At 41.4% G+C, this 26,105-nt stretch overlaps 2 protein-coding genes across 3 annotated transcripts in view; one reads left to right on the top strand and one right to left on the bottom strand.

The window, feature by feature from the left end:
- Window positions 1-1,873: 1,873 nt before the first annotated feature.
- LOC129188476 (serine/arginine-rich splicing factor 11-like) lies at window positions 1,874-12,597 on the bottom strand. Its single transcript, XM_054789055.1, has 12 exons — window positions 12,275-12,597; window positions 10,196-10,329; window positions 6,479-6,588; window positions 6,216-6,305; window positions 6,105-6,151; window positions 5,902-6,035; window positions 5,751-5,832; window positions 2,883-2,984; window positions 2,705-2,788; window positions 2,552-2,617; window positions 2,317-2,470; window positions 1,874-2,247 (listed from the first exon to the last, which is right to left on the bottom strand). Exons 1-12 carry the CDS (start codon window positions 12,394-12,396, stop codon window positions 2,050-2,052), a joined length of 1,323 nt encoding a protein of 440 aa, XP_054645030.1. The 5' UTR covers window positions 12,397-12,597; the 3' UTR covers window positions 1,874-2,049.
- Window positions 12,598-12,958: 361 nt separating this feature from the next.
- The window catches only part of xxylt1 (xyloside xylosyltransferase 1), a 33,120-nt gene continuing 19,973 nt past the window's right edge, over window positions 12,959-26,105 (top strand). Inside the window, exons 1-4 of one of the 2 annotated variants that reach the window (XM_054789056.1) lie at window positions 12,959-13,079; window positions 13,324-13,377; window positions 14,331-14,905; window positions 17,762-17,909. In XM_054789056.1, the coding sequence (XP_054645031.1) occupies window positions 14,390-14,905; window positions 17,762-17,909 (664 nt within the window). In that variant the 5' untranslated portion in view covers window positions 12,959-13,079; window positions 13,324-13,377; window positions 14,331-14,389. The remainder of the gene's footprint in view (window positions 13,080-13,323; window positions 13,378-14,330; window positions 14,906-17,761; window positions 17,910-26,105) is intronic. The other variant, XM_054789057.1, reaches the window with a different exon arrangement.

Below are 26,105 nucleotides of genomic sequence, written 5' to 3'. Positions count from 1 at the left end.
TTAGAGGACTGTAGACATGAAATAACGCGCCTATAGTCACCTTTACAGTCCCAGTATTCATTGTTTACATCACATTACGTAACTGTTTCGCCACAGCAACTCCAGACCACCGCTGGCTAGCGAGTTAGCAAGCTAGTAGTGCCAGCTTGCTAGTAGTGCCAGTGTGTCGGTCGCGAACGAAATGGCTGTAAGAGCCGGCTCTTTGAAATGAACTGTGATGCTCTTAGAGTCGATTCGTTCGTGAGAAATTTGCACGAAGAGATTTGACCTAATTTGACTTCATTTGATTATTGAGATGGGTCTTTGTTTTTGCTTTTTATTTATAAAATAACACAATTGAGGTTTAAATAAAACAAAACCATTAACCAATTAGTCTCGAATTAATTTCTTCTCAATTTAAGAAGCCAAAAACCTCACTTCCACACAGAATTGTAGGATAACAATGTGTGTACTGTTTTTTGACTCTATCATGTCGGACATGCCATGGCTGACTTCATGCACTATTAAGGTAAGGTAATGTCTCATCCATGTTTTGTGTCATTACTAGCGAGTTAGCAAGCTAGCGAGCTAACCAGTTAGCCTCGAAAATTTAGCACTTCCACACGGAATTGGAGGATAACAATGTGTGTAATGTTTTTTTAACTCTACAATGTCGGACATGCCATGGCTGACTTCATGCACTATTAAGGTAAGGTAATGGCTCATCCATGTTTTGTGTCATTACTAGCGAGTTAGCAAGCTCGCGAGCTAACCAGTTAGCCTCGAAAAGGTAGCACTTCCACATGGAATTGGCACTGTTTTCCGCTCTATCATGTTGGCCGTGCAGTGGCTGACTGCATGCGGTGTTAAGGTAATGTAAGCTAATGTCTCATCAATGTTTTGAGTCATTACTGGCACCTAGTGACCATGTTTTGACTAATCATAGACCATAGTCTACCTAAACAGCTATCATTAATTTCTGAAAAAAACGCGATATTGCAAGGGATGACTGTGACGTTTTATGGAATAATGACTCAACAAGACACACACACTAGCAATAGAAGCCATATGTGTATATATATATATATACAGTAGACGCCCCTACAACGTAAATAATCCGTTCCAAGAACCTTTGTTATAGGGATTTTGTTATACGAAGCGTAAAATACATGTAAATAGCCTAATCCGTTCCAAGATCTTCCCAAACTCACACCTTTGGGCCTTCAAAATATTCAAAGTCCACCAAATATGGTGGGAAAATATAAGAAAACAGCATAAACATAGTAGAGTAACATTCCAATATAAAATAAGGTAAATAAGGTATAATGGTCGATGAGGAACGGCCGTATAGTCTAGCAACATCACTTCATTTCATTCCACCATCATGCTTCTGGATCATTTCCTGCTTTGTTTCGATAATTTTTCCCTTTTTTTCTTATCCCTTCCACTTGGTTTAGGGCCCATGACTCCGCTCATTTTAACACAAAGAAAAGTAATGAAATTAAGAAGAGATTTCAATGCGTGCAAACTAGTTTAAGTAAGGGTGACTAGATGAGGAAGGGAGCTCACATACAAACTTGGACGAGCTGGATAAGTCAGCCAATGAGATAAGAGTGTAGGCAGTGCCCCGATAATCAGCCAATGACATGAGAGCGTAGGCGGTGCCCCGATAATCAGCTAATGAGAGCGTGAAGCCAGAGGGCGTCACCAAGTGTACTGTTAGTCTCTCTGTTGCTTGCACGGGCTTGACGCTTTATGTTATATGGAATTCCTTACGTAATACGATGTGAATAATTTACATAAATTCTTCACGTTCAGTGGAATTTACGTAAAAGGAGGTTTACGTTATGCGACGTACTACTGTGTGTCTCTCTCTCTCTCTCTCTATATATAAAGTAAACAGAATGCAGGATGGTAAATGTTATGTGGTTTATAATGCAAGAAGGGTACAGATATCACGTCAGACAATTGTTATAATGAACATTTCATGACATTGATGCAGTGAGTTATATAATACAATATTCTAGTCGCATGTCAAATAAAACTGCATAAAGGTTGAAAATGAGGATTCTAGTCGCTCATTTCCATGTCTTCCTGATAGCGATCGTCTCCATTGGCTTTTGACTTTTTGGGGGAGTGGTCCTCTGGTGTCTCCGTCTCCTCCAGGCCTTTGGGCGACGAGGCCGAGTCCGAGTCGCTCCCCCCGCACTCGTCGTCGTCTTTTCCGCTGGCGTAGCCTTGCTCCTCTTCGTCGTAATCCCGCGTCACCTGAAAGCGCACGCATTTGAAGGCACGCTCAGCACGGCGCGTTCAGGGCCCCGTGTCGGCGAAACCGACCTTCACGTCGCCTTTCTCGCCGTCGCCGTCTCGCTCTTTGGCTTTGCTCGCCTTCTTGCCACCGGCCGAGCGTTCTCCCTCGTCTCGGCTTTGCTTCCTGTCTCGATCGCGCTCCTTGCCGCGATCCTTGTCCTTCTTTTTCTCCTTCTTGTGCCTGCGCGCACACACACACACGCATATTTGAATAAGGTGTCATACTTGCACCAAAAGGGGAGGAGAGGGGGTGACGGCTCACCGTCTGGGTGATGGAGACCTGCTCAGACGTCTTTTAGGAGACCGGGATGTACTCCGCCTCTGCCGGCTGAAACCCGACATTAAAATCAATACTTTTATGGGTCGTTCATTGATCGACCAACACGCAGCGTTCACGTGGATGTACAGTATTTACCGGTTGATGCTGCGGGACCTCCTTGCAGTGCTGTAGCTCTTGGGTGGGGTCCTTGACCTTTTCTTGGACTTGTCCTCCTTCTTTCTGTCCCGACGTAAACAACATCCATCACCGCATCTCCGACATCACACAAGTGCGTGTGTGTGTGTGTGTGTGTGTGCGCGCTCCCCGTGCCAACCTGGATCTGCTGTCCGGAGAGTGGGACCTCCTCCTGCGTGGGCTCTTGGACCTCCTCCTGTTCCTTGAATGGGACCTCCGCCGAGACCTGCTCTTGGATCGCCTGGCAGGTGCGAGTCAACACGTGTTAATGCAGGGGGGACCAAAGTGCGGCCCCGTGGGGCCACTTGCGCGCCGCAACACATTCGGAAAATTGAATTTAACGAGAAAACAACAACAGCAAAACAGTAGCAATTTTACAAGAATGAAGTCCCAATTGGGGTAATTTAATGAGAATAATGTTGTAAGATCATGAGGAAAAGTAACCATTTTAGTAGCATGAAGTTGAAATATTAAAAACAAAAAGAAAGCACATCAAGTTGGAATTTCTGGAAAATTAGGTTGCAGAAAAAGTTACGAGTATAAAAGTCATAATTACGAGAATAAGGCTTCCAAAAAAAAGGTGAAACGGTTGGAAAATGTAAAAAAACAGCTGTAATTTTAAGTATAAAGTAGAAATATTAAGAGAAAAAAGTCGTTTTCTAAAGAGAAAATAGTCACAATTTTACAAGAATAAACTCGTACTATTACGGGGAAAAAATAACATTTTATTATTAAAGTTATTTTTTTTAACTCATAATATTATGAAAAAGGAGGAAAACAACTAATAAAGTTGCAATTTTTGGAAAATTAGCTCGCGGAAAAAGCTACAATGTTATGAGAATTAAGTCAAAATATTAAGGGAATAAAGTCACAATTATGAGAAGAAAATTTAGAAGAAGAAAGCTGAAATAGTTGGGAAAAAAAACCCCCAGCAGAAATGAAAACAAACAGCTGTGATTTTCCGAGAATAAAAGGCAAAACGAAGAGAAAACCATTTGTATTTTAACAAGATAAAAAGTTTGTCTGTGTAGGCTCTCAGTCGTACAGGAGTTGTCCATCGAGGAAAAGGCTTCTTGAGACGTCATCTGTACTTCTGTGTAGAAGGTGTCGGACGTTTCGCTCCTCATCCGAAGAGCTTCGTCAGCAAACTAATAAGTGCTGGTAGCTTAGGCCTTAAATACAGTAAGAGTGGGCGGAATTGGTGTGCCAACACCCTCCTCCTATTGGTTCGTTACACTAAGCCTGGGCGGAGCAGTGGTATAATCCTATCCTGTTATTCACACCTACGATAAAAGGGAAGTGTCGCTCCCTGAATTGGGTATGAACGACTCTGATACTGGCTTGTTAGCATCTATTGTTCTGGCTCGGCCCTGCCTTCACCTCATTTGCAAGACTAAGAGCTGTGGGTTTTGGTCTCAGTAACCTGCTGAACACAGGGTCCAAATTAAACCTCAAACCACCATTCCGATTCAATGATGGGTTCTGTTGTTTGACAAAAATAGCTTCCTTAACTCCTCTTTCAAACCATCTGTTTTCTTTGGCCAAAATCTACCTATTTCAAACCAGTAAATACCCTGAGACAAAAATTAGTGCATCCTAAAGACAAGGCTCCAAACCAGAAACAGAGCAATGTGGTCTATTCCATCCACTGTAAAGATGAGGAATGCAAAGAGCACTACATTGGGGAAACTAAGCAAATGCTACAAAAAAGGCTTTATCAACATCGCAGGGACAATGCTAGTGGTCCTCAATCAGCAGTACATCTACACCTGAAAGCTACCAATCACTCTTTTCAGGACAGCGAGGTTAAGATTTTGGCCAAAGAAAACAGATGGTTTGAAAGAGGAGTTAAGGAAGCTATTTTTGTCAAACAACAGAACCCATCATTGAATCGGAATGGTGGTTTGAGGTTTAATTTGGACCCTGTGTTCAGCAGGTTACTGAGACCAAAACCCACAGCTCTTAGTCTTGCAAATGAGGTGAAGGCAGGGCCGAGCCAGAACAATAGATGCTAACAAGCCAGTATCAGAGTCGTTCATACCCAATTCAGGGAGCGACACTTCCCTTTTATCGTAGGTGTGAATAACAGGATAGGATTATACCACTGCTCCGCCCAGGCTTAGTGTAACGAACCAATAGGAGGAGGGTGTTGGCACACCAATTCCGCCCACTCTTACTGTATTTAAGGCCTAAGCTACCAGCACTTATTAGTTTGCTGACGAAGCTCTTCGGATGAGGAGCGAAACGTCCAACACCTTCTACACAGAAGTACAGATGACGTCTCAAGAAGCCTTTTCCTCGAAAGATAAAAAGTTGCAATTTTCCAAGAATAAACCCATCATATTCTGGAGAAATATACCTATTTTATTAGCATACGTTAAAGTTATTTATTTTAAAGTCGTAATATTATGAAAAACAAGCAAAAGAACTAAAAGTTGTAATTTTTGGAAAATTAGCTTGCGGAAAAAGTTACAATGTTATGGGAATAAAGTCAGAATTATGAGAACAACAATTACCAGAAGACATTTCTTTAAAAAAAAAACAAAAAACAAAAGAAATTGGTTAAAAAAAATAGCTGTAATTTTATGAGAATAAAGTGGCAGTCTAACGATAAAAAAGTTGCAATTTTACGAGAATAAACTCGTAATATTATGAGGAAAAATACCGTTTTTGTAGCATAGAGCTGAAATATTAAAGAAAGAATGTTTGTTAATACGTTTTTAAAGTAGACTGGGGAAAAAGTTCTAATATTATGGGAATGAAGTCATAATATTAGGAGAAGTAAATGTAAAAAGCTGCAGTATTTAAGAAGAAAGTTGTAGAGTACTTCCTGCAGTGGCTATTGTATCATCAATGTAAAATTGGTGACACCTAGTGGCCAGTGTAGAGTACCACATCACATCTTTGAATGCGTCTTCTGAATGCCTGAAGATTTGTATTTCTCTTCATTTAGCCATTTTTTCAAAGACTTTAATTTGTAGAGTGCAGTAAGATGCAGAATGTTTACCGGTGTCTGGAGCGAGATCTGGAGCGTCGGCGGCGTGATCGTGAGCGGGACGGGGAGCGTTTGCGTTTGTCGTCTTTCTTACCTGCAGAGCAACACAAGACTCAGCATGTTTATGTAATACGTGCTTCACGTTCAGTCCCAGGAGACGCACTTCCTGGTTCAATGGCAGCGGAAATGAGGGACTGGGCCTCTCGCACTCGCTTCATGGCCTCTTCAATTTCCTTGTTGGAGTCGCCGCTCTTCAAGCTGGGGTCGAGATTCAGTCCGGCTGCTAATGGATTCAACCTGCAGGAACCAGAACCCTTGAAGCAACACGTCTTGAGACGAGGCCGTCTGAAGCACTCGGGGTCTTACTTTGGATCCATCGACTGCATGAGCTTCAGGAAGTCTGCAGAAAGAGCCTGAAAGAGACACCTGTGTTAGGAGGTGTGCCAAGTCCGGCATGACGTTTGCTTGGTGTTTCACCTGGGGGTTCATGTTCGCTCCTGGCATTCCCATCGCAGCCATCTGCTCCAGGCTGGGGGCTCCCAGACCTCCAAAGGGTGGTGCTCCCATCTGAAACGCCCAACATTGAAAACATTATCTCGCATGAAGACGGCTTACACAAACACTGAAGCATGCAAGGCCACTTGGATACATTGTGTACATGCTAAAATGCTAAAAGTATACGCTAAATAAACCACGGTTGTCCAAAGTGCGGCACGGGAGCAGCGGTGTTGTCGACTCACAGAAGCCAGAGGGTTGGGTGTTGGGAGAAGGCCAGCTCCGGGCATCATTCCCGCCACAGCGTTGGCCGGAGCCAGCAGCGACATGGCTTTGGATTCATCAGGAATGACTCCTGGAGGGGGAGGAGCTTACGTCAGGCCCAGCAACAAGCAAACTTCCACCTGAGTTGCAATGCACACATAGCGTGTGTCAAGCGTTATCCTGGTATGACAGTAGCTTTAGCAGCTAGGTGACAATAGGCACAATGCACACTGTTCAACACTGCCAACATGTCATCACCTGTACTTCTTTTCTAAGTCATGAACCAAACGTAAGCAAGCACAGCCGGGTGTCCCGTGGGATGTGCTCTCAACTTTCACTAGATGTTTTATGAACAAGCGACTCGCGCCGGCTGCTTCGCTACAAAGCACACAGAAACATTGAGATACAGAAAACAAAGTTTGTGATTTGGCTTGGAGACAAAAGGGGAACATTTCAACAGCGACGGCCAACACACAAAAGAATATCACCTTTTCTTGCTGCTTTCTTTGTACAAAACAAACATCACAGATAAAACACCGTATTTCCTCCCACAGTGGCCCACGCCGTTACGCAGCTACGGACAGCACGAGCCTTTCACTCGCAAGGACAAATACTTTCACTTTACTCCGCTGGTCACGTTTGCTGCTTTCTTCAAGCTACCTTTGCTGATACTGTTTTGGCCATATCTGCTGATATTCTGTTGGCTACTTTTGCCGATACTCTTTTTGCCATGTGTGCTGATATTCTTTGAGCTACTTTTGTCAAATACTCTTTTGGCCACGTTTGCTGATATTATTCTAGTTACCTTTGCTGATACTCTTGTGGCCACGTTTGCCCATATTTCCCTAGCTACTTTTGCTAATACTCTTTTGGCTGACTGCTGATATTCTCCTAGCTACCTTTGCTGATACTCTTTTGGCCACGTTTGCGGATATTTTCCTAGCCACTTTTGTCACTACTCGTTTTACCATGTTTGCTGATATTCGTCCTCTTTTTCAAAATAAAGTCTATTCAAGCTGACAATGCAACCAGTGATGAAAGGATGAATTTGAGAGTGGAGGCCACTTTTAGAGGAAATACGGTAATAACATACTTGGCATCTCAATAGATGAGAATCTCTTTGAAAAGTTACTTTATTTCAGTAGTTCAGTTCAAAACTACAAATTGTCATAATGCAAAAATGTTAATATTTCAATAATGTATTTCTTAATAAGCCAAAATACAGTATCAAACATGGAAAATGGTGAAAAGGTTCAATATTGTGGTTTGTGCTGATATCAGTGAATCTTCCTCAGCCTTTGATTGTGCTTGAATTGAACTCCTGAAATCAATTAACGTTTGAATTCAGATGCAGCGGTAGTACTGCAAAGCAGATATAATACTGCTAGGTTTCGTCTAGTATGCTAAAGTACACGTAACATTGCTAAAGTGCTATTACCATCAAAAGCCAATATCAAAACAAAGCTGGAAAAAAAAAACAGTGGACTGAAAAGAGAAGCTGCAATGAGGCAAATCCATGGCCGTGCAATCTGAAAACAATTCCTCCTTCACATCGTACACGCTCTCACGTGCACACAAACAACACACGGGATCCTTGAGACACGGGATAACGCTGCAGAGGACAAAACTGTTGGTGGCATTTGCTGCAGGGTCTGGTATATACTGTAGGGCTGGCTGAAGCAGGAAAAACAACTGTAAAACACAACAACAAAGGAAACACCACCGTTAACACCCGACATCACTCAGCCCTTCACAGACACGTGAGCATCGGCTCGCTTAAAAACGCAGGCTCAACTCTACTGGAGCGGCTGGTTAGTTAGTGGAATCTTTACTGTTAAAATGGCATTTAGCATAATTCTGCTCATGCGTGAGCAGAATTATGCGTGAACACACGCGTGAACACGCGTGAACACACGCGTGGAGACACGTCCAGACTTGTTCCATTTTGGATGCACCGTTCCACATTTGACCCATGCCTGAATGTGTCATGCGTTAGAGCTCTGTTTGCTTTAATATGCAACCACGCCAAAACAATATCAGCAAACTTAGCCATCTCCATACATGCAGCAGCGCGCACACACACACACACACACACACACACACACATACACACATACAGGCACAGCGACCTGACGCGTTCACGGCTTCACAGATAGTCGGACAACACAGAACTCTTACCTCACACATAACTTCTGAATGGCTACATTATCATCACTGTTGCTTTTATATGAGGCCGTAATAAAGTCCTCTCTACAGGCAAGTATGATACTGCAGCAACCCCCAAGTTTTGTGTTGCGTAGATGTCAGACAATATTTTGGACCGTTAAAGCGTCAGGCAGGGTGCTTGTGTGTGTGTGTGTGTGCGTGTGCGTGTGCGCAGCTAGAGTGAGGATGACGGCTGCAGTGGAGACAGACACTTTTGCTGATACTCTGTTGGCTCCGTTTGATGATATTGTTCAAACTACCTCTGCAAATACTCTTTCAGCCATGTTTGCTGATATTCTTCAAGCTACCTTTTGCTGATATTATCCTTGCTGCCTTTGCTGATATTCTCTTGGCCACATTTGGTGATATTCATTTGACATTTGATCATATTTTTCTTGCAAACTTTGTTTGGCTATGTTTGGTGATATTCTTCTAGCTACCTTTGTTGATACTCTTTTGGCTATGTTTGCTGGTATGTTTTAGCTCCCTTTGTTGATACTCTTGGCTATGCTTGCTAATATTTTTCTAGCTAGCTTTGCTAATACTTTGTTGGCAATGTTTGCCGACATTCTTCAAGCTACCTTTTCTGATCGTTTTGGCTACATATTCTGATATTTTTCTAGCGACCTTTGCTGATACTCTTCTAGCTACCGTTACTGATAGTCTTTTGGCTACGTTTGCTGATATTTTTCTAGCTGCCGTTACTGATAGTCTTTTGGCTACGTTTGCTGATATTTTTCTAGCTACCGTTACTGATAGTCTTTTGGCTACGTTTGCTGATATTTTTCTAGCTACCATTACTGATAGTCTTTTGGCTACATTTGCATATGTTCTTCTGGCTAGGTATAAGCTGACAGCATTGAAGCACAGACATGCTGTAGCTCACTGATAGGGAATCCCCGTAGGCGGCATCAGAAATGTCCCATACGTGACACAGATACCATCCCATCTTGATTTGAGGATTAAGAGAAGAAGACACCACGAGGAGAGCTATAAAAGGTGTCTTGATGAGCCTAAATGTTCCTCACGTACGTTTGGCCTGCTGCGTGAAGACTTGAGATACAGCCCAGCACCCCCCGCACAATCATTGCTTCTTCTATGGGACCATTTCACAGAACATTCTTTGCATAGACAGTGAACAAATTAGAGAGTTGAGAGAGAGAGAGAGAGAGAGAGAGAGAGAGAGCGAGAGAAAGAAAACAACAGGGCTTCCGAGCCTGGTGCCATTTTTTTTCTAATCTCCTGATGGCATCAGAGGACCACCTTCAGCCAGCAGGGTATGGCGGCTCTCTGCAATTGACTTGTCCACTAAGAAAACCACAACACAAATAACAGAGAGAAGTTTACAGCGGCATTGTAAAGACACAAATGTACATTTTCCTTTTACCTTCTTTAGAAATACCTGAAGATTGATAGCTAAACACAAAATGACATTCAATTCAATTCAATTCAAACAAAAACCGCAGGAAGCGAGACAAGGAGCAGACACCAACCTTCTGCGAACGGCACCACGATCAAGGCCCGATCCACGAAGACGGTGTTGGTCAAGTGCTGAGCAACCCCCACCGACTCGGACTCGAGGAACTTTACAAAACAGACACGTGAGGTCACAGGCAAGGGTGAGTCACTGGAAGAAAACACAGATATGTTGTGCGACGCATACAAGCAAGGACGACCCAGTCGGGCTGAAGAAAAGCGTGCACTCTCGTCAGGTTCGGTTTAAAGCTTCTCTTCAGAGAAGGTCACGTGAAGTCTACCTGTAAACCTTACAGTGCCTTTTAGCTTCATCCTGAAAGGTCACCCAAGGCCCAATATCCCTAACTTTCAGTGAGGGCTTTGCAGCGGTGTGCAATCCCTCGTTTATCACCGTAATTGCTTCGCTTCTGGTTTTGCATTTCCTCAAAGTAGGATTCAATATGAATGAATGATATTGTCAGTTACGGCATAGAAAACCTGCTTACAACCTTCTAAATACATTTTGTAACACTATTAGAGCCCTCGGGACATGAAATAACACTCCTATAGAAAGCTTTACATTTTAATAATCCAATATAGTAGATGCAACCAGAGAAAATAAGACATAAATAAGATAAGAGACTCACACGTCAGCAGTTCCTTCCTGTTTTTTTCTGGACAGCGTACTTCCTTGCGGCTTTAATTGGCTTTACACTCTTATTACCCAAAATAGTAGACTGAATAAGATGTAAGACAGTAAATGTGTTTCCAAGTGAACCCTTGTGAGGAGGACACCTCGTGGCCAATGTAGAATACAGTACTAGATTCACAATTACAGTGCTTCTTCTGCCTGGTATTTGTGTTTTAGTTCATTTAGCCATGTTTATGCCTTAAAATGCTTAATTTAGACCAAGAATAAGTACAATTTGCTTAAATACGCATAAAAAATAGGCCTTAATCAACCATGAGGCAGTGATCATTTATAAATAATTTTTTTGAAAAACTGTGATATAGCAAGGGACCACTGTATAGCTGAAAAAGTGTATTGTCAATATGAACTATGTTCCTCGCTCTTTTTCCCCCCAAATATTTAAACATTATTCATAAATGTTCTTCTCATGGTATTATGACTTTATTCCCATAAGGTTATCACTTTCCCCGACCTAATTTTCCCAAAATTACAACTATATTTAGTTTTCTTTGTTTCTCATATTACCACTTTTTAAAAAAATATATCTTTATATTTCACATCTTTAATATTTAAACTAAGTAACTAAAATGAGGTTATTTTTCATCATAGTATCACGGGTATATTCTCGCAAAATTCCGACTTTTTGCTCTTAATGATTTAACTTTATTCTTGTAAAATTACTTTTGGCATTTCTGCTGCTTTTTTAAAAATTAATTTTCCAACTATTTAAACTTTCCTCTTGTAAATTTTAATCTCACAATTATGACTTCATTGTCCTAACAGTATAACTTTTTCCGCAACCGAATTTGCCCAAAATTACAACTTTATTTGTTGTTTAGTTTGGTTCTCATATTAGTATGACTTTACAAAAATTCTTTCATTTTTCAACTTCAAGCCACTAAAATGACGCTATTTTCCCTCATAATATTACGACGTTCTTCTCGTAAAATTATGACTTGTTCTCGCTAGATTACAACTTTTTCCACTTAATGTTTTAACTTTATTTTTGTAAAATTACTACAGATTTTCCCATTTTGCTGTTTTTTTTAATTATTTTTTTTTAAGTTTTTACATTTTTAGAATGTGGTGCGGGCCAACACAAAAGCAGCCCCGGGATACAAATGGCCCCCAGGCCACACTGCTTTGAACACAGCGGGCTTTCTAATACTTTGGCCCTCTCAAAGAAATTAACCACACATTTCAGTGTATGCCTGTACAGTTCTGCAGTACTAAAAACTACAAGCACGGTAAGGACCAGCATAACGTCAGCCCCAAACTACCAAAATGAAACGTCAACATGTCAACAACAGCAGCTGTGATTGGCTACAACTGCCTAGCTTTAGCTTTAGCATTAGCATTAGCTGTACACCAGGCCTCCGGAGGTCGAACCCAGTGTGAAAAGAACGCTCTTCCCAAAGATACTCACTCAGGAGGAAAGAGTTTGAGTTCTTCTATGTTTCCTACAAATCCAAACAGAGTCCTCATTTGTTCGGAGGTTGTACTCGGGGAGACATTTGTCACCTGAATGACGTGGGTCGCACAATTCATCCTGGCCACTGTTACTGTTTGACTGAATTCAAGACAAAACGACGAGTGTGGAAATGTTCAAGAGCAAAACAGCACTAGGCAAATATAAAAAGTATCATAGTTCTAGTAGGAATAGGTTATTATATGCCACGACGGTGGAAAAGTGCACAGAGCATCAATGCCACTGCAGAAGAGTGCATGCTGCATTCAGGTACAATGAACGAAATCGGATTGTAGTCGCGAAGTGTACTTAAACATCAACAATAATCCGATCACAATTTGCATTTTATTCTGAAAAAACACTGTGTTGAGTTTAATAAAATTTAAAAAATCAAATTTACATCATTTTAACTCATTTTTGTCGCTTCTTTTCCTGAGGATATTTTGCTGTTTTCAGTACGTTAGGTGTGTTGTCATTTGTGAAAATGCTCACTTAAATGATGAAATGAAATGATATTCAATAAAATTGAACAAACCGCCAGATTTCTTTTTTTTTAAGTGTAAAAAAAGTTTGTAGCGGCTCATCATCACACGGATGCTGTTTTTTCCAATAAACTTACATGCAACATGACTTGGAATGTGAATGATGCACAAGTAGGCGTGGTCAAGGCTGTTGCTGCTAGCTGGTGGCGTCACCTTCCAATTGTACTTCTTTAACGCTGGAAATGTCTTAACCTGGGCACGATTGTTTCGATCAAAACAAGGTATGTATATTCATTTACCTCACCATCCTCAAAAGTTGCATGTACTATTCGCGCCTGTTTGTTTTAGGACGTTTGGTAGCCCGACCTAGCTCACTTGCTGTTTAGCTGGCAGTCATTAGAGCCAGGTTGTTATGCACTGCATTCATGCCTGCATGGTTTTTCTTGATGCCAGGGTGTGATTGCACTTGTTGCAATGATATTGGACATAAGTATATTTAACGTAGTCCTTTTGTCGTTTTTCTAGGGTGTGAAATTCTGACAAGAAGTTGATAGCATGCATCTGCAGAGAGGTCAACATGTAAGTCAATTTAAAATGAGATGTCATATTGATCACTGGAGCAAGCATTTAGGGGTGTCAGGGGTGTCCAAAGTGTGGCACGTTCTAAAAATCTAATTTAACAAGAAAACAAACAAAAAACAACAGCAGCAATGGTGAAATCAGCTGTAATTTTACAAGAATAAAGTCCAAGTTTTAAAAGAAAAAAGTTGTAATCTAACAAGAAAAAGTCGTAAATTTACGAGAATAACATCATTACATGATGAGGGGAAGTAATAGCATTTTAGTGGCATAAAGTTAAAATATTGAAGAAAAAAGACATTTTTTAAAAAGTCATAATATGAGAAACAAAACAACCAACACAGTTGTAATTTTTGGAAAATTAGATTGCAGAAAAAGTTATAATAAAGTCAAAGAATAAAGTAATAAAGCATGTTTTTAACTGAATCCGGAGTGCTTTGACCTGAACTGCTCGAGCCAGCGCTAGATCCACTTCTTCTCTCTTTTATCTTTGGCATTATTGCGGTTGCTCAGCAACACCGTCTCGAGTGTTGTCAATTAGCCGTTAGCTTGTTTTACACTGCCTTCGGTGTTTAATATTCCCTGTAACAGCGAGTTTGTGTCTCTCACCAGTCCTTTGTAGCCGGAGATATCTCCTCAAGAAGACTCCAAGATGTTTTAAGAGTCCGGCTTCGTGAGCAGCTGTCGATTCAAGGCCGCGGCTAGCTAGGTAGCTTGTCTATAACCATTGTCGGCTCCAACTATATGTTTGTTTTGGTGAGTTTAGTCCACTCGCTGGCCCGAATTAAGGCAGAAATCTCAGCACTCACTTGCAGAGTTGTAATCACGCTATGGTCGGGAATAGTCGCAAGAAGTTTAAAAGTCAGATAATAAAAAACAGAGCTCTTTCTGTACAGCAGGAAGAAGTCTTAGCGGAAGAAAGTTAGTCTAAAAGTGAGCATTTTCTCTTTCAGGGCGAAGGCATCAGCTAAATAGAAAATGGTGACAGTTTTGCCTCCGTGAGCATGCAGACATGGACATCCTCAGGCGAGCATGCAGAATCATGGCCAGGGTCAGTACGTTCAGATCCTACCAGTGTGTGCTGCTCCTGGCCTGCTCATTGGCTGTGGTGGCGTTTTACTACTTCGGCTCAGAGAATCACAACTCCTCCAGCACCACCAAGAGGATCAAGCAGGCTCAGTCCAGCCACAACGCCAACAGAAACGACGCAGACCTGACCGCAGACATGAGGTCATCCCATCTGGATGGATCTGAGGAGGAAACACCAGAGGGTGACGGCTTTTGGTTTAGAAAAAGAGATGAAGGAACCGCTGACGGACGCTACCATGTTCTCATGATGTTCACGAAAGTGGACAAAAGCCGCAGCCTCCAGGACAAGTTCAGGGTGGCCATGTTGTCTATGGTGAAGCATGCGCATTTCTTGGAAGGAGAGATTCTGGTGCTTCATTTTGTCAGTGATCAGGCCAGTAAAGAGCTGGGCGAGAAGATGCTGCAGGAATTCCTCACACGTGCAGTCTTCAAGTATGAGGTAGGCCCTGCATTAGCTGATAGGAAACGTGCTGCGGCCCAAAATCTTGCCTTGATGCTAGTGAGCTTTGTGTGTCTCCTTGTGTACTTGATCCACTTTGGACATACTGTACAGTGTATATACACACTGAAACTCTGCATTTGTTCAACCTCATAGATGCCATATCATACTAGAAGTCACTCCTTATTCCGGGCGGGAGTGTGGCTTTCGGGAGACGGCAAGCTTGTACAAGGGGCTGCTCTTCACACTTAAGGAATGAACACAAACACGAAAGAACAACTGTCAAACAACCTCAGGTCTAGATGACCTCCTCTTTGGAGTTTACAGAAAGATTCATTCTACAATGTAACTCCCCAGGGTCCCAAAACCCCCAAACCAACGAAAATGTCCCTTGGTTGTACCCCTGAAAAAAATGGGTGGGCAGGCTCATCTAGCTAGAGGCTACTTCCACAATAGAGTATTAGGCGGTGGCGGTTCTGGCTTGAATGACGCCCTGGGCAGACCGAAGCTGTGCCGCCCCCAAACCCATCGCCTCATCATTTTTTAGGAAATACTGTAGTAATTTACATGTCTTTTTGTTTACCTTGTACTGTAATTAACCTGAGGACTGAGGCCCAGCGGTTCCCGCTCCCTCACTACTCCAGTGGTTTGATCCACATCACGTGGTGAACGTTTGATCACATTTGAGCAGCGATTTCCTGGGAGTTGTTACCCGTTGGGGGCGCGAGTATCACGCCTGTAGAGGGCGCCCATCCGCCACACATATGCGCTGACTTGATGAGGATATGATGAGCACTGAGCATTAGTAAATAGGATTTTTTGTTCTTTCCCCCCTCGCGGCACCCCCTAAAGAATGCCGCCCTGGGCAATTGTCCATGTGGCCCACAGCTAGAACCGCCACTGGTATTAGGGCCACATTGGGGAAAAACATATCTGAGAGTTCAAGAATAACGTTGTACATTTATAAGGAAAAAAAATGTAAATTTATGAGAATAAAGTCGTAAATTTACGAGGAGAAAAAGTTGGCTCTATTTTGCCCCTGACACGTACGGTATGACACCTCATATTACCACTTTGTTCTCCTAAATGTACGACTTTACTCTCGTAAATGTATGACATTGTTTTTCTCAATCTCACATGTATTATTTTTTCCGACGTGGCCCCAATACTACCGTGGTAGTAAACCGACTGTGTGAGGGCTCTCAAAAGTGGCCATTTTTTTCATGTGTCGTGTTCAGGCTCCTGGAACACATATTATTGTAAAAAGTACAAATTGCACAACAGAGGGCCTTTAATAAGAACTTAACACAGTTTTCTGACATACTTGAAGAATTGTAGTTAATGTGTCAAGCACAAGGGGGCGGTGTTGGCTAACTTTCATGTGCATGGAGGGGTTGCTGCCTCTGCCACATGCACTGCTGTGCTGTCTTCTCCACTTTTTTGCTTCTTAACACAAACACAAAAAAACAACAATGGTAAAAAAAAAAGAGCAAAAAGGTGTAATAACAGGTGTTAATGATATGCTTTGCCACCTATAGCATACTGTAAAGCTAACGCAAGGCTTTGTCTTTAAATGCATATAAAATGGCTTTTAGCCGTTTACCAAATTAAAAGTACCAAAATGGCACCTGCATCCTTTGATGCATATGCGTCCATATGCAGCCCTCAGTGGAAAAAGGACAAACTGGCCCTGGCATATAAAGTGTTCCCTCATTTATCGCGGGTGATAGGTTCCCAAAATAGCCCACAATAAGTGAAGTCCATGAATTAGCCAACTTGATTCTTTTATGATTTATGTTTTAAGGTGGTGAAAGCCCTCATCATACACTTGATACACTTTTCTCAGACAGGCATTAACATTTTCTCACATTTCTCTCTTGTTTAAACGCTGCCAAAGTTCACATTTTCTTTGAATTATAATGATCAACCTACTAGGTTGGACACAAGAAATGACTTAGTGACTCAGCATACTTCACTCCTGACCGTGCCTCTTCATCCTGGCGCCGGATTTTCGTCCTGCTCGTCGTCCTCCTTGAACTGAAGATTCATGTATTCCGTTATGGCGCCCTGCAGCCGCAGCCTCTACTTTCCTTCAGCATGTCCAGAAGTCCAGCCTTTTGTGCGACGGTTGACTGCCCCCGCCTTTTAGGTGCAGAACGTTTTGTCGACATTGTGGGTTTTGTCGGGGAGAAAACTTGCAACCATACAGCGTTCAGAGTCACACGGTTTTCTTTTATTGTTTATTGGCGGTTAGCAAGCAGCTCACACGGTTAGCTAGTTTGCCAGTGATGGCCGCAACAGGAGACGGCTTGAAGGAGATTGGTTGATTGATTGATTGACAATGGTCTACAGCCAACCAGGACGCAGGAGACAATGGGCGGTGCAAACAGAAGAGAGAGGGAAGCGGGAGAGACAACATCTCGTGCTAAACACAGAACTACAACGCGATGGCGCGAGGGAACACTGTATACAACTTTAAATATAATCTTTCGCTCTGTAAAACGTTTGCAGCATTTCTTGATGTGCTGGCTTTTCAAGTGTATTAAAGAGCAGCATTTCTTTTGCGACGTAATAAACTACACTATCTGGTGAATGCACCCCATTTTCGTCCATCGTGCTGAAACCAACACACAGAGCGAACCCTCTCCCTGCCTGTTAGGATGACAAACCACACCATGGCACACCCTCTGCTGGCGTAAACGTGTCATTACACTGTCAAAATGAAATACAGCTCATAGTTAGTCATGTTCAACTGCTCATGTGGCATCTATCGGGCCCCAGCCTTCATTGTTTCTCCCTACACTGATGACAACAAGTGAAAGAAGCCACAAGTGACACGTGTTGCTCTCCACGCAGGTCGTGTTCCACGACGTGGCGGCCCTCACACGCAACCTCTTCCCAATTGTGGAGGCCATGCAAAAACACTTCAGCGCCGGCTCTGGAGCTTATTACAGCGACAGCATCTTCTTCCTGTCTGTCGCCATGCACCACATCATGCCGGAAGGTAAGTCCCTTGCATAAATCACCAATCCTGCTCATTATTAGGGATGTCTGAGATTGGCTTTTTTGCCGATGTTGTCCAACTCTCACTTTCCCATTCCGATATCAACCGATACCGACATGTGGAACGTCACATATCTCCTGTCGTGGAATTAAAGGAAAACTGCACTTTTTTTGGAATTGTGCCCATCATCCACAATCCTTACGTGAAACATGAACACATACTGTAGTTTTTTCCCTTTTCTGTGCGTTCTAACGAGACAAAACGAGTTGGCATGAGCCAGCTAACATTGCACCTCATGGGAGGTACAGTACCTACAGTATTTCAACTATGAAGCCCTCTAAAAAAACCCTCTAACAAGGTTTTATTGTTTTATATCCATCCTGTGATCAGGCATTGACAGGTACATTGATGATAACTTACAGTATCTTGCAGTATTTTGATGATTTAAAACATGACCGAAACTTGATTTGACATAGCCCATAGCCCAGAGGAGGGAAAAAGAGCAAAGACCGAATTTCACCTAAATCACGTATCACAAAGCTGAAATGCCGTTTTTGTCTTTGTTTTAATCTCAAAGTGGCCCTGGCATCCTTTCATTTTTCAGTATGTGGCCCTCAGTTTGTACTGTGAGTAGTTAACTCGGGGTGACTTGGGGTTTCTTGTACACTTTGTTTTCAAATAGAAGTGGACTCGAGCTTTGTGAGGTTGATGGGATGACACACAGCAGTGTGGTGGAAAATGTCCCCTTATTTGGAACTCCCAATGCTGACAGGTGTGCTCCTCCGTGCAGCAATGCCGGTGCACCACAGGAAGCGGCAGCACGGGCAGGTTGCTAAAAGGCACGTGGCCGTCTGCTGAGGCCCCTGGGGAGTTAGGAAGGAAGCATGATGTTCCTTTGCCCGTGTTTTTGTACCCTTTGTCGGCGTTGGTGATGGTTTTGCTCGTTGCTGTTGTCCTTTACCAGAAATGATTGGATGGAGACGGCACATCCGCATCATCCACTCGCAACTCAACAATGAATCGTCAAAATGAAAATATTCTTTGACTCACAATTAGGAGCCGTGGCGTTTAGTTTGCACTACTCAAGCTGTATTTCAGACCAGAGTCACGGGAAGGTAGACTACTTTCTTGGGAGTGGTGGTGTTTTTGGAAAAGGAACATGCGTTGTCACATGGTGCTCATAAAATACAAAAACATCCATCAGCCACTTGTATTCTATTCCATTCTGTCCTGGCAGCAGACATGAAACATGTGGCCTGATAAGTGAAATGCACAAAAGCAAAGTGATGTGAGCACACAGACGAGCGCAAAGACAAAAACACAAGGATAACACCCTGGCCTTTTGTTTGTTTGTTTGTTTTCAGTGGACAAATGGAGAGGAAGTGCGTCATCATGCATCAATAAGACTTTGTTCCCAGTCGGGCTGCAGCTAACGATTAGTTTCCCGGTCGATTCATCGAGGGATCGGTTAAGGCCTAGACCCGGGGTGACTTATTCCAGCAAGGACCACGTAGTGAAAAATGAAAAGATGCAAGGGCCACTTTGATATTTTGTAAAGCAACACATGTAGATATTAGGGATGCTCCGATAGATCGCCCACCAATCAGTATCGGCCGATTCCTGTCAATAAAATCGCGCGACCAGCACATGCCGATAAATACCTTTCAGCGTTGATCACAAAAGCTGATCACCCGTGGCTAGCACTATTGCAGTGACCCTTTCGTACATACAGTGTAGTGTCTTGCCCTAAGTAACGTCTTGGGCAGCGTCGACCTCCCACTTTCCTTCAAAACAAAAACTATGGTGAACACATGCCATGAAAACTATCTTGTAATTCAGCATTTGAAGAACAACACTTGACGGTCGGGCTGGACCATACAGTATGGACTAAAACTCATATCCCGATATGTGTAGGTTGAATATCGATATACGATATACATCCCGATATTTATTTCACAAAGTGAGTTTAAACAAAGTCAAAGCCAAATATGCGTGCAAAGTTGTTTTATTAAACTTTAAAAATTTTGTTGGGGAGAGACTTGACGTTCCCCAGGATGACAGACGGTAAACATGGTTTATACCGCCTTTCCCGCTGTCGGCGCTTCACTCCCGCTATGCAGCTTGTCCTCCTCCTCCGTATCTTTGCGGGGATCTCCCATCGCTCGGCGTGGCGAAGGGGTGTGTGGCTCAAAGCTAACAGCTGCCTCCCAGTGTCAACAATGGAGCCCTGAATGAATGTAAGCAAGAGGCAAGCTACAAACATAACAAGATGAACAGCCATAGATGCACACCTGCTTAAGGGGTCGGTATGGCACAAAAAACAATAAGAAAGTACGAATAAAGCACTATGAAACACTAAAAACACAATAAAGAGCTGCTGCAACTAGCTGCCACTGGGGCGGCGCCATCTTGAAACATGAGCCCTCCGCATCAAGAGTGACAGCGCAAATCCAGTCTACAGTAGTACTTTGCATAACGTAAACCTCCTTTTACATAAATTCCACTGAACATAAAGAATTTATGTAAAGTTTTTGCACCGTATTATGTAAGAAATTCCATATAACGTAAAGCGTCAAGTCTGTGCAAGTTCAGAAATTCGATTTGAATAGCTCGCGCGACAGAGGGAGGGAAACATTTTCCATGACTAACAGAGTACACTTGGTGACGCCTTCTGATGCTTCACGCTCTTATTGGCTGATTATCGGGGCACCGCCTACGCTCTCATCTCATTGGCTCACTTATCCAGCGCGTCCGTGAGGTTGTGTGAGAGACAAGCTTCTCCCTCCCTCATTGTAGTTGCCCTTAAACTAGTTCGCACTGAAATCTCTTCTTAATTTTTTTTACTTTTCTTTGTGTTAGCTTACCGTAAAATTACCGTAATCATGGGCCCTAAACCAAGTGTAAGTGATAAGAAAAAAAGGGAAAAGTTGTCGATAGAAACCAAGCAGGAAATTATCCAGAAATTCTGACGCTTCACGCTCTCATTGGCTGATTATCAGGGCACCGCCTACGTTCTCATCTCATTGGCTGATTATCAGGGCACCACTTACACTCTCATCTCATTGGCTGACTTATCCAGCGCGTCCATGAGTTTGTGTGAGAGACAGGCTTCTCCCTTCCTCATCATAGTCGCCCTTAAACTAGTTGATTGTTTTTGTTTTTCAGTTTTATTCATTTACAGTAATCTTATTTATTACTTTATTTTATATTAGAATGTTACTGTACTATGTTTATGCTAACGTTTTGTAATATTTTCCCACCATATTTGGTGGACTTTGACTATTTTGAATGGCCAAAGGTGGTGAGTTTGGGAAGATCTTGGAACGGATTAGGCTATTTACATGTATTTTATGCTTCGTATAACATAAAAACCCTATAACATAAACGTTCTCAGAACGGATTGTTTGCATTGTAGGGGCATCTACTGTACATTGATATGAACGATATGCTTGTTTTTTATATTGTGCTTAAAAGAAATATTGATATTTGAATACATCGATATGTCAATAATGTCATTATGAGATATCATAATTATCAGTCAAAATTATGAGATCATAATTATGAGATAAAAAGTCAAAATTATGAGACAAGAAAATCTAAATTATGAGATAAAGTCATAATTATGAAATAAAGTTGAAATTATGAGATACAAATTGCGCATGTGCTGCCTTCGTCACTGGAGCCTTTGTCACGTGGCACTCGGGACATGCAGTTTGTTTCTGATAATTTCACACTCCTGCCGTCAGGCAGACGCTACAGGAGTTTGAAGTCCAGGACCACAAGACTGGCAAACAGCTTTTACCCACAGGCCATCAGGCTGCTCAACGAAGCACTCACACATGCCGCACGCAACACACGCACACACTCATAGCACTTTATTATTTATTTATTTATTTGTATTATTTTGCTGTATTAATGTCTCTTCTGTTGTTGTTGCTTAATTTATTGGTATATATGTTTATGTTTCTTATGTTCTTATTCTTTTTCTTGAGTTTTCTTTCTTTTCTTGGTAGAATGAACAGAATAAGAATTTCATTGCATGGTATAACTGCTGTTTTACTATGCATATGACAATAAAACTCTTGAATCTTGAATAATTTAGACTTTTTTTATCTCATAATGATATCTCAGAATTTAGGCTTTCTCTCATAATTATCTCATAATTTAGCCTTTTTAGCACATAATTATAGCTCATAAGTTAGACTTTTTATCTCATAATTATCTCATAATTTAGACTTCTTATCTCATAATTATAGCTCATAATTTAGACTTTTTCTCTCATAATTATCTCATAATTTCGACTTTTTATCTCAAAATTATAGCTCATAATTTCGACTTTTTCTCTCATAATTATCTCATAATTTAGACTTTTTATCTGATAATTGTAGCTCAAAATGTAGACTTTTTCTCTCATAATTCTCTTTTAATTAGACTTTCTCTCTCATAATTATCTCATAATTTTGACTTTTTATCTGATAATTATCTCATAATTTAGACTTCTTATCTCATAATTATAGCTCATAATTTAGACTTTTTCTCTCATAATTATCTCATAATTTAGACTTTTTATCTCATAATTATCTCATAATTTAGACTTTTTATCTGATAGTTGTAGCTCAAAATTTAGACTTTTTCTCTCATAATTCTCTTTTAATTAGACTTTCTCTCTCATAATTATCTCATAATTTAGAATTTTTAAAATCTCATAATTATGACTCACCCAATTGGACATTTTTTTTCTTTCCGTGGCAGAAACGGGCTTCCATAGAAATCAAAGGATTTTTGCACTTAACAATGAAAAAACAATGAATGGAATACCAAAATAGTTGTTGATTTAGTGGATAGTGCATTTATCATCGATTCATTGTTGCAGCTGTAGTTTCCTGGTGAAAATACGAACTGAACTTGTTGGGCTTCAAATAAGTTGGTGAATCGTGTGTGTGTATGTCGGAAAAGAGCTATTTTTATCAGCTGAGCGATTCATTTGCATGATGGAAACGTGAGTCATAATTGGCCCTGAAGGAAACACTTTTTATTGTTCCACGCGTCTCCCTCTCGAGGTGTCAACACGCAAGGACTTGTAACAGTGTCAGTCTTGATTTTCCATCGTAGCTTAATTTTCTCTTATGGGAAAAGCTTCACACAACAGGTGAAATGATGCTTTAAACGTCCGTGTGCTCTGTGAACAAATCAGCATCTGTTGGACACTCGCCACGGGTTGAAATGACAGAATTAGATGAGGTCGGGGGTGCAGCTTGACCTATGCCAAGACAAATTGTACGTGTGAAATGAATATAAAGCATGAGTAGCACATGGACATGGATTGTCTCAAGCCCCAAGACGGGTGTGTTTTCTGGCATGTCACTGTTGTGTCCCTGGGCAAGACACTTTACGCACCTTGCCTCCAGTGCTGCCCACACTGGTATATGCATGTGCATGAATGTTTGGAGATGGTCGGAGAGGTCGTAGGAGAGAATTGGCAGCCACGTTTCCGTCAGACTACTTCAGGGCAGCTGTGACACCTCTGCCTGGTGAACGTTTAAAGGAGGCTTTCCACAACATTTCTTTAGGATTTGGACATTTTGGCCAGCAAATTGAGGAGAAACGTGGTCTGTCAGGTAATAATACAAATGAAGATGTTTTATGATTGTCATTAGCAATACAGTCGTCCCTCGCCACATTGTGGTTCCAATTTTGCGGCTTCACTCTGTCATGGTTTTTCAAAAATAGATTAACTCATTCAATACCAAAGACGTATTTATACGCCTTTAAACTGAATGCTCGCTCCCAAAGACGTATTTATACAGGAGGCAGTTTTAAGCCATAAAAACAAGGTGGCAGAAGTGCATTTGATAAGAGCTCGGCAGGGTCCGTGTCAACGAACAAATCACATATGACAGCAAGGAGGAAGTGAGAGAGCGTGGAGGAGTGTAGCGTGCACAAGGTTACGCGCTGTAGGGAAATTTTAACGCATGCACAGGCATGCACACGTAGTTTACTTCCAATTGTGAAAATTGTAAATAGTTCATGGTGTTATATTTGTAAATGAATTGTTATTTTGATGTAAAAAAAAAACAAACATTGTTTTGGGTTTTTTATGTTGGTATAGTTGTTTAGATATTTGTGCGGTCACAAAAACAAAAAATATTTGCATCAAAGTGAAAGTGAAATTTTCACAAAAAGCTGGTTTTCTTCCTTTTCTAGTTGGGAACTGATATTTTCCTGAAACGTACCTATGTTCTACTGCTGACTACTAAAGAACGGAAAAAGGTAGAAACAAACTTTTTTTTCTGATGAAAGACGGGAGTCTAATCTCTCTTTTGGAATGTTCCATGTTTACATAGCCATAGAACACAATATTCCGTGTGCCTTGAGATATCCGTCAAAATCATCTAAAATGGCCACTATTGAAGGGGTTGTCTTTTGAAAAATGGCTGGTATTGAAGTTAATATATTTTTGCAAAACTGTGATAGAGTGAAGCCGCAAAATTCGGGTCGCAAAGTGGCGTGAGATGACTGCACTTTTGTAATTTTGTAATGGGTGCAAGAAAATAATCGAAGGATAGGTGGTATTTCTTTTGAAGCACTATTACAGGGTTAACGTTGTCAGGTTGAGGCCACCCACACTACATAAACAAGTACGTTTAGTTTAAAGCGTCACTGACATGATTGATCAACTTTGCTTAATTATTAGTTAGTCAGTTCTATATTGTTTCATTTTTTTGAAAGCCAACGTTAAATTCTTAAAAATCCCGTTTATAGTACACGGTGGGAAAAATGTTTACTGATCACCGCAGAAAAGGGGCTTTTCCGGTATTGAACGCAAGGCGGTGGTCCAGCAGTCCCTTGTTGTCTTGTTACTGGCTTCAGTCATTGTAGTCTTAAACCTTCGTCTTTTGGAAAAGAAAACAAACTTACAGTATCACTCGGACACTGTGAACAGCCAGCGACGACACAACGCTATGGCATGACGACTGTTTTGATGAAAAATATACCGAACGGAAGTCGACGAGCTGCCTCGTGAAGGGGTTTGTTTACTCCGCTTAAGATGAGGGCTGCTCCATGGGCGACAACACGTCCGGAAACGCACCTTTTCAAAAACGGATATCACAAATGTTTCCCGCCGCGTAAGTTAAATGTCATTTTTATGAATTTAACGTTTGCTTTCCAAAAACAAACAACGTGGAACATAATGACAAACAATGTAGAACATATTTAAGCGAAATTGCAAAATCATGTCAGTGATCATTGAAGCCATGCTTTGTACACCGATATCTTTAGCAACACATTTTATTTACCCCACGCTGTGTTCGATAAACATCTGAAATTCCCTCCACCACTGCAAAAGATGTCCATTCCGGAAAAGGCACAATTCTTGAAATGAGTGTAATACTGAGAAAATAAACAAAAAGTGAATAGTGCCCGTTGTAACGGCATAATGTGTTAAAACATCATAAGGATAAAATTGTTATGTTTGAGGAAAATTGTGTCTATTCAGTGTTGGTAAAAAGAGAAAACAATGACCCCCCCACCCCCACTCCCCACTCTAGTAAATAGGCTTTTAGTGCTCCCATCAGGGGAGATATTACAGCTCTAATGAGATTGACCTACATTCTTCCTGAAAAAAAAACAGCTCTTTGGTAACGGTGTACCTTTTTCTTGTGGGTTTTTTTTTTTTTTGGTTGCCGCAGCCGCTGCTGCAGCCAATGTAGGTGTAGTTCCATCATAATAGCTCCTCTCACCAGAACCTGCAGCGAGCTTGAAGCCTCTATAGTGGCATTGTTTGACCAATAAACAGTCAGTAAGAATAGAACCAAAAGCAAAGATTTCACTCAAGTCTTTATTCTGATTTGTTTACTAACAGGGGTGTCCAAAGTGCAGCCCGGGGGGCCATTTGCGGCCCGTGGCTGTTCTTTTGTTGGCCCGTGGCACACTCTAGTAATATAAAATATCTAGAAAACTTTAAAAAGGCAAAAATGGAAAAGTCAGCAGTAATTGTACAAGAATAAAGTCAAACTATTAAGAGAAATAACATTAATGAGTAATTTTACGAGAATAACGTTGTAATATTATGAGGAAAAATAACATAATTTTAGTAGTGTAAAGTTGAAATATTTAAAGAACAAAAGAAAAAAATTAAGTCATAATATTATGAGAAACAAAATAACAAAGGAGAAAACCAGTGTTTTGTGAAAA

Source organism: Dunckerocampus dactyliophorus, chromosome 10 (genome assembly GCF_027744805.1).
Source record: "Dunckerocampus dactyliophorus isolate RoL2022-P2 chromosome 10, RoL_Ddac_1.1, whole genome shotgun sequence".
Lineage (NCBI taxonomy): Eukaryota > Metazoa > Chordata > Actinopteri > Syngnathiformes > Syngnathidae > Dunckerocampus > Dunckerocampus dactyliophorus.
Note: the sequence above shows the minus strand (reverse complement) of the source record. Positions and strands in the feature narration are given on the sequence as shown.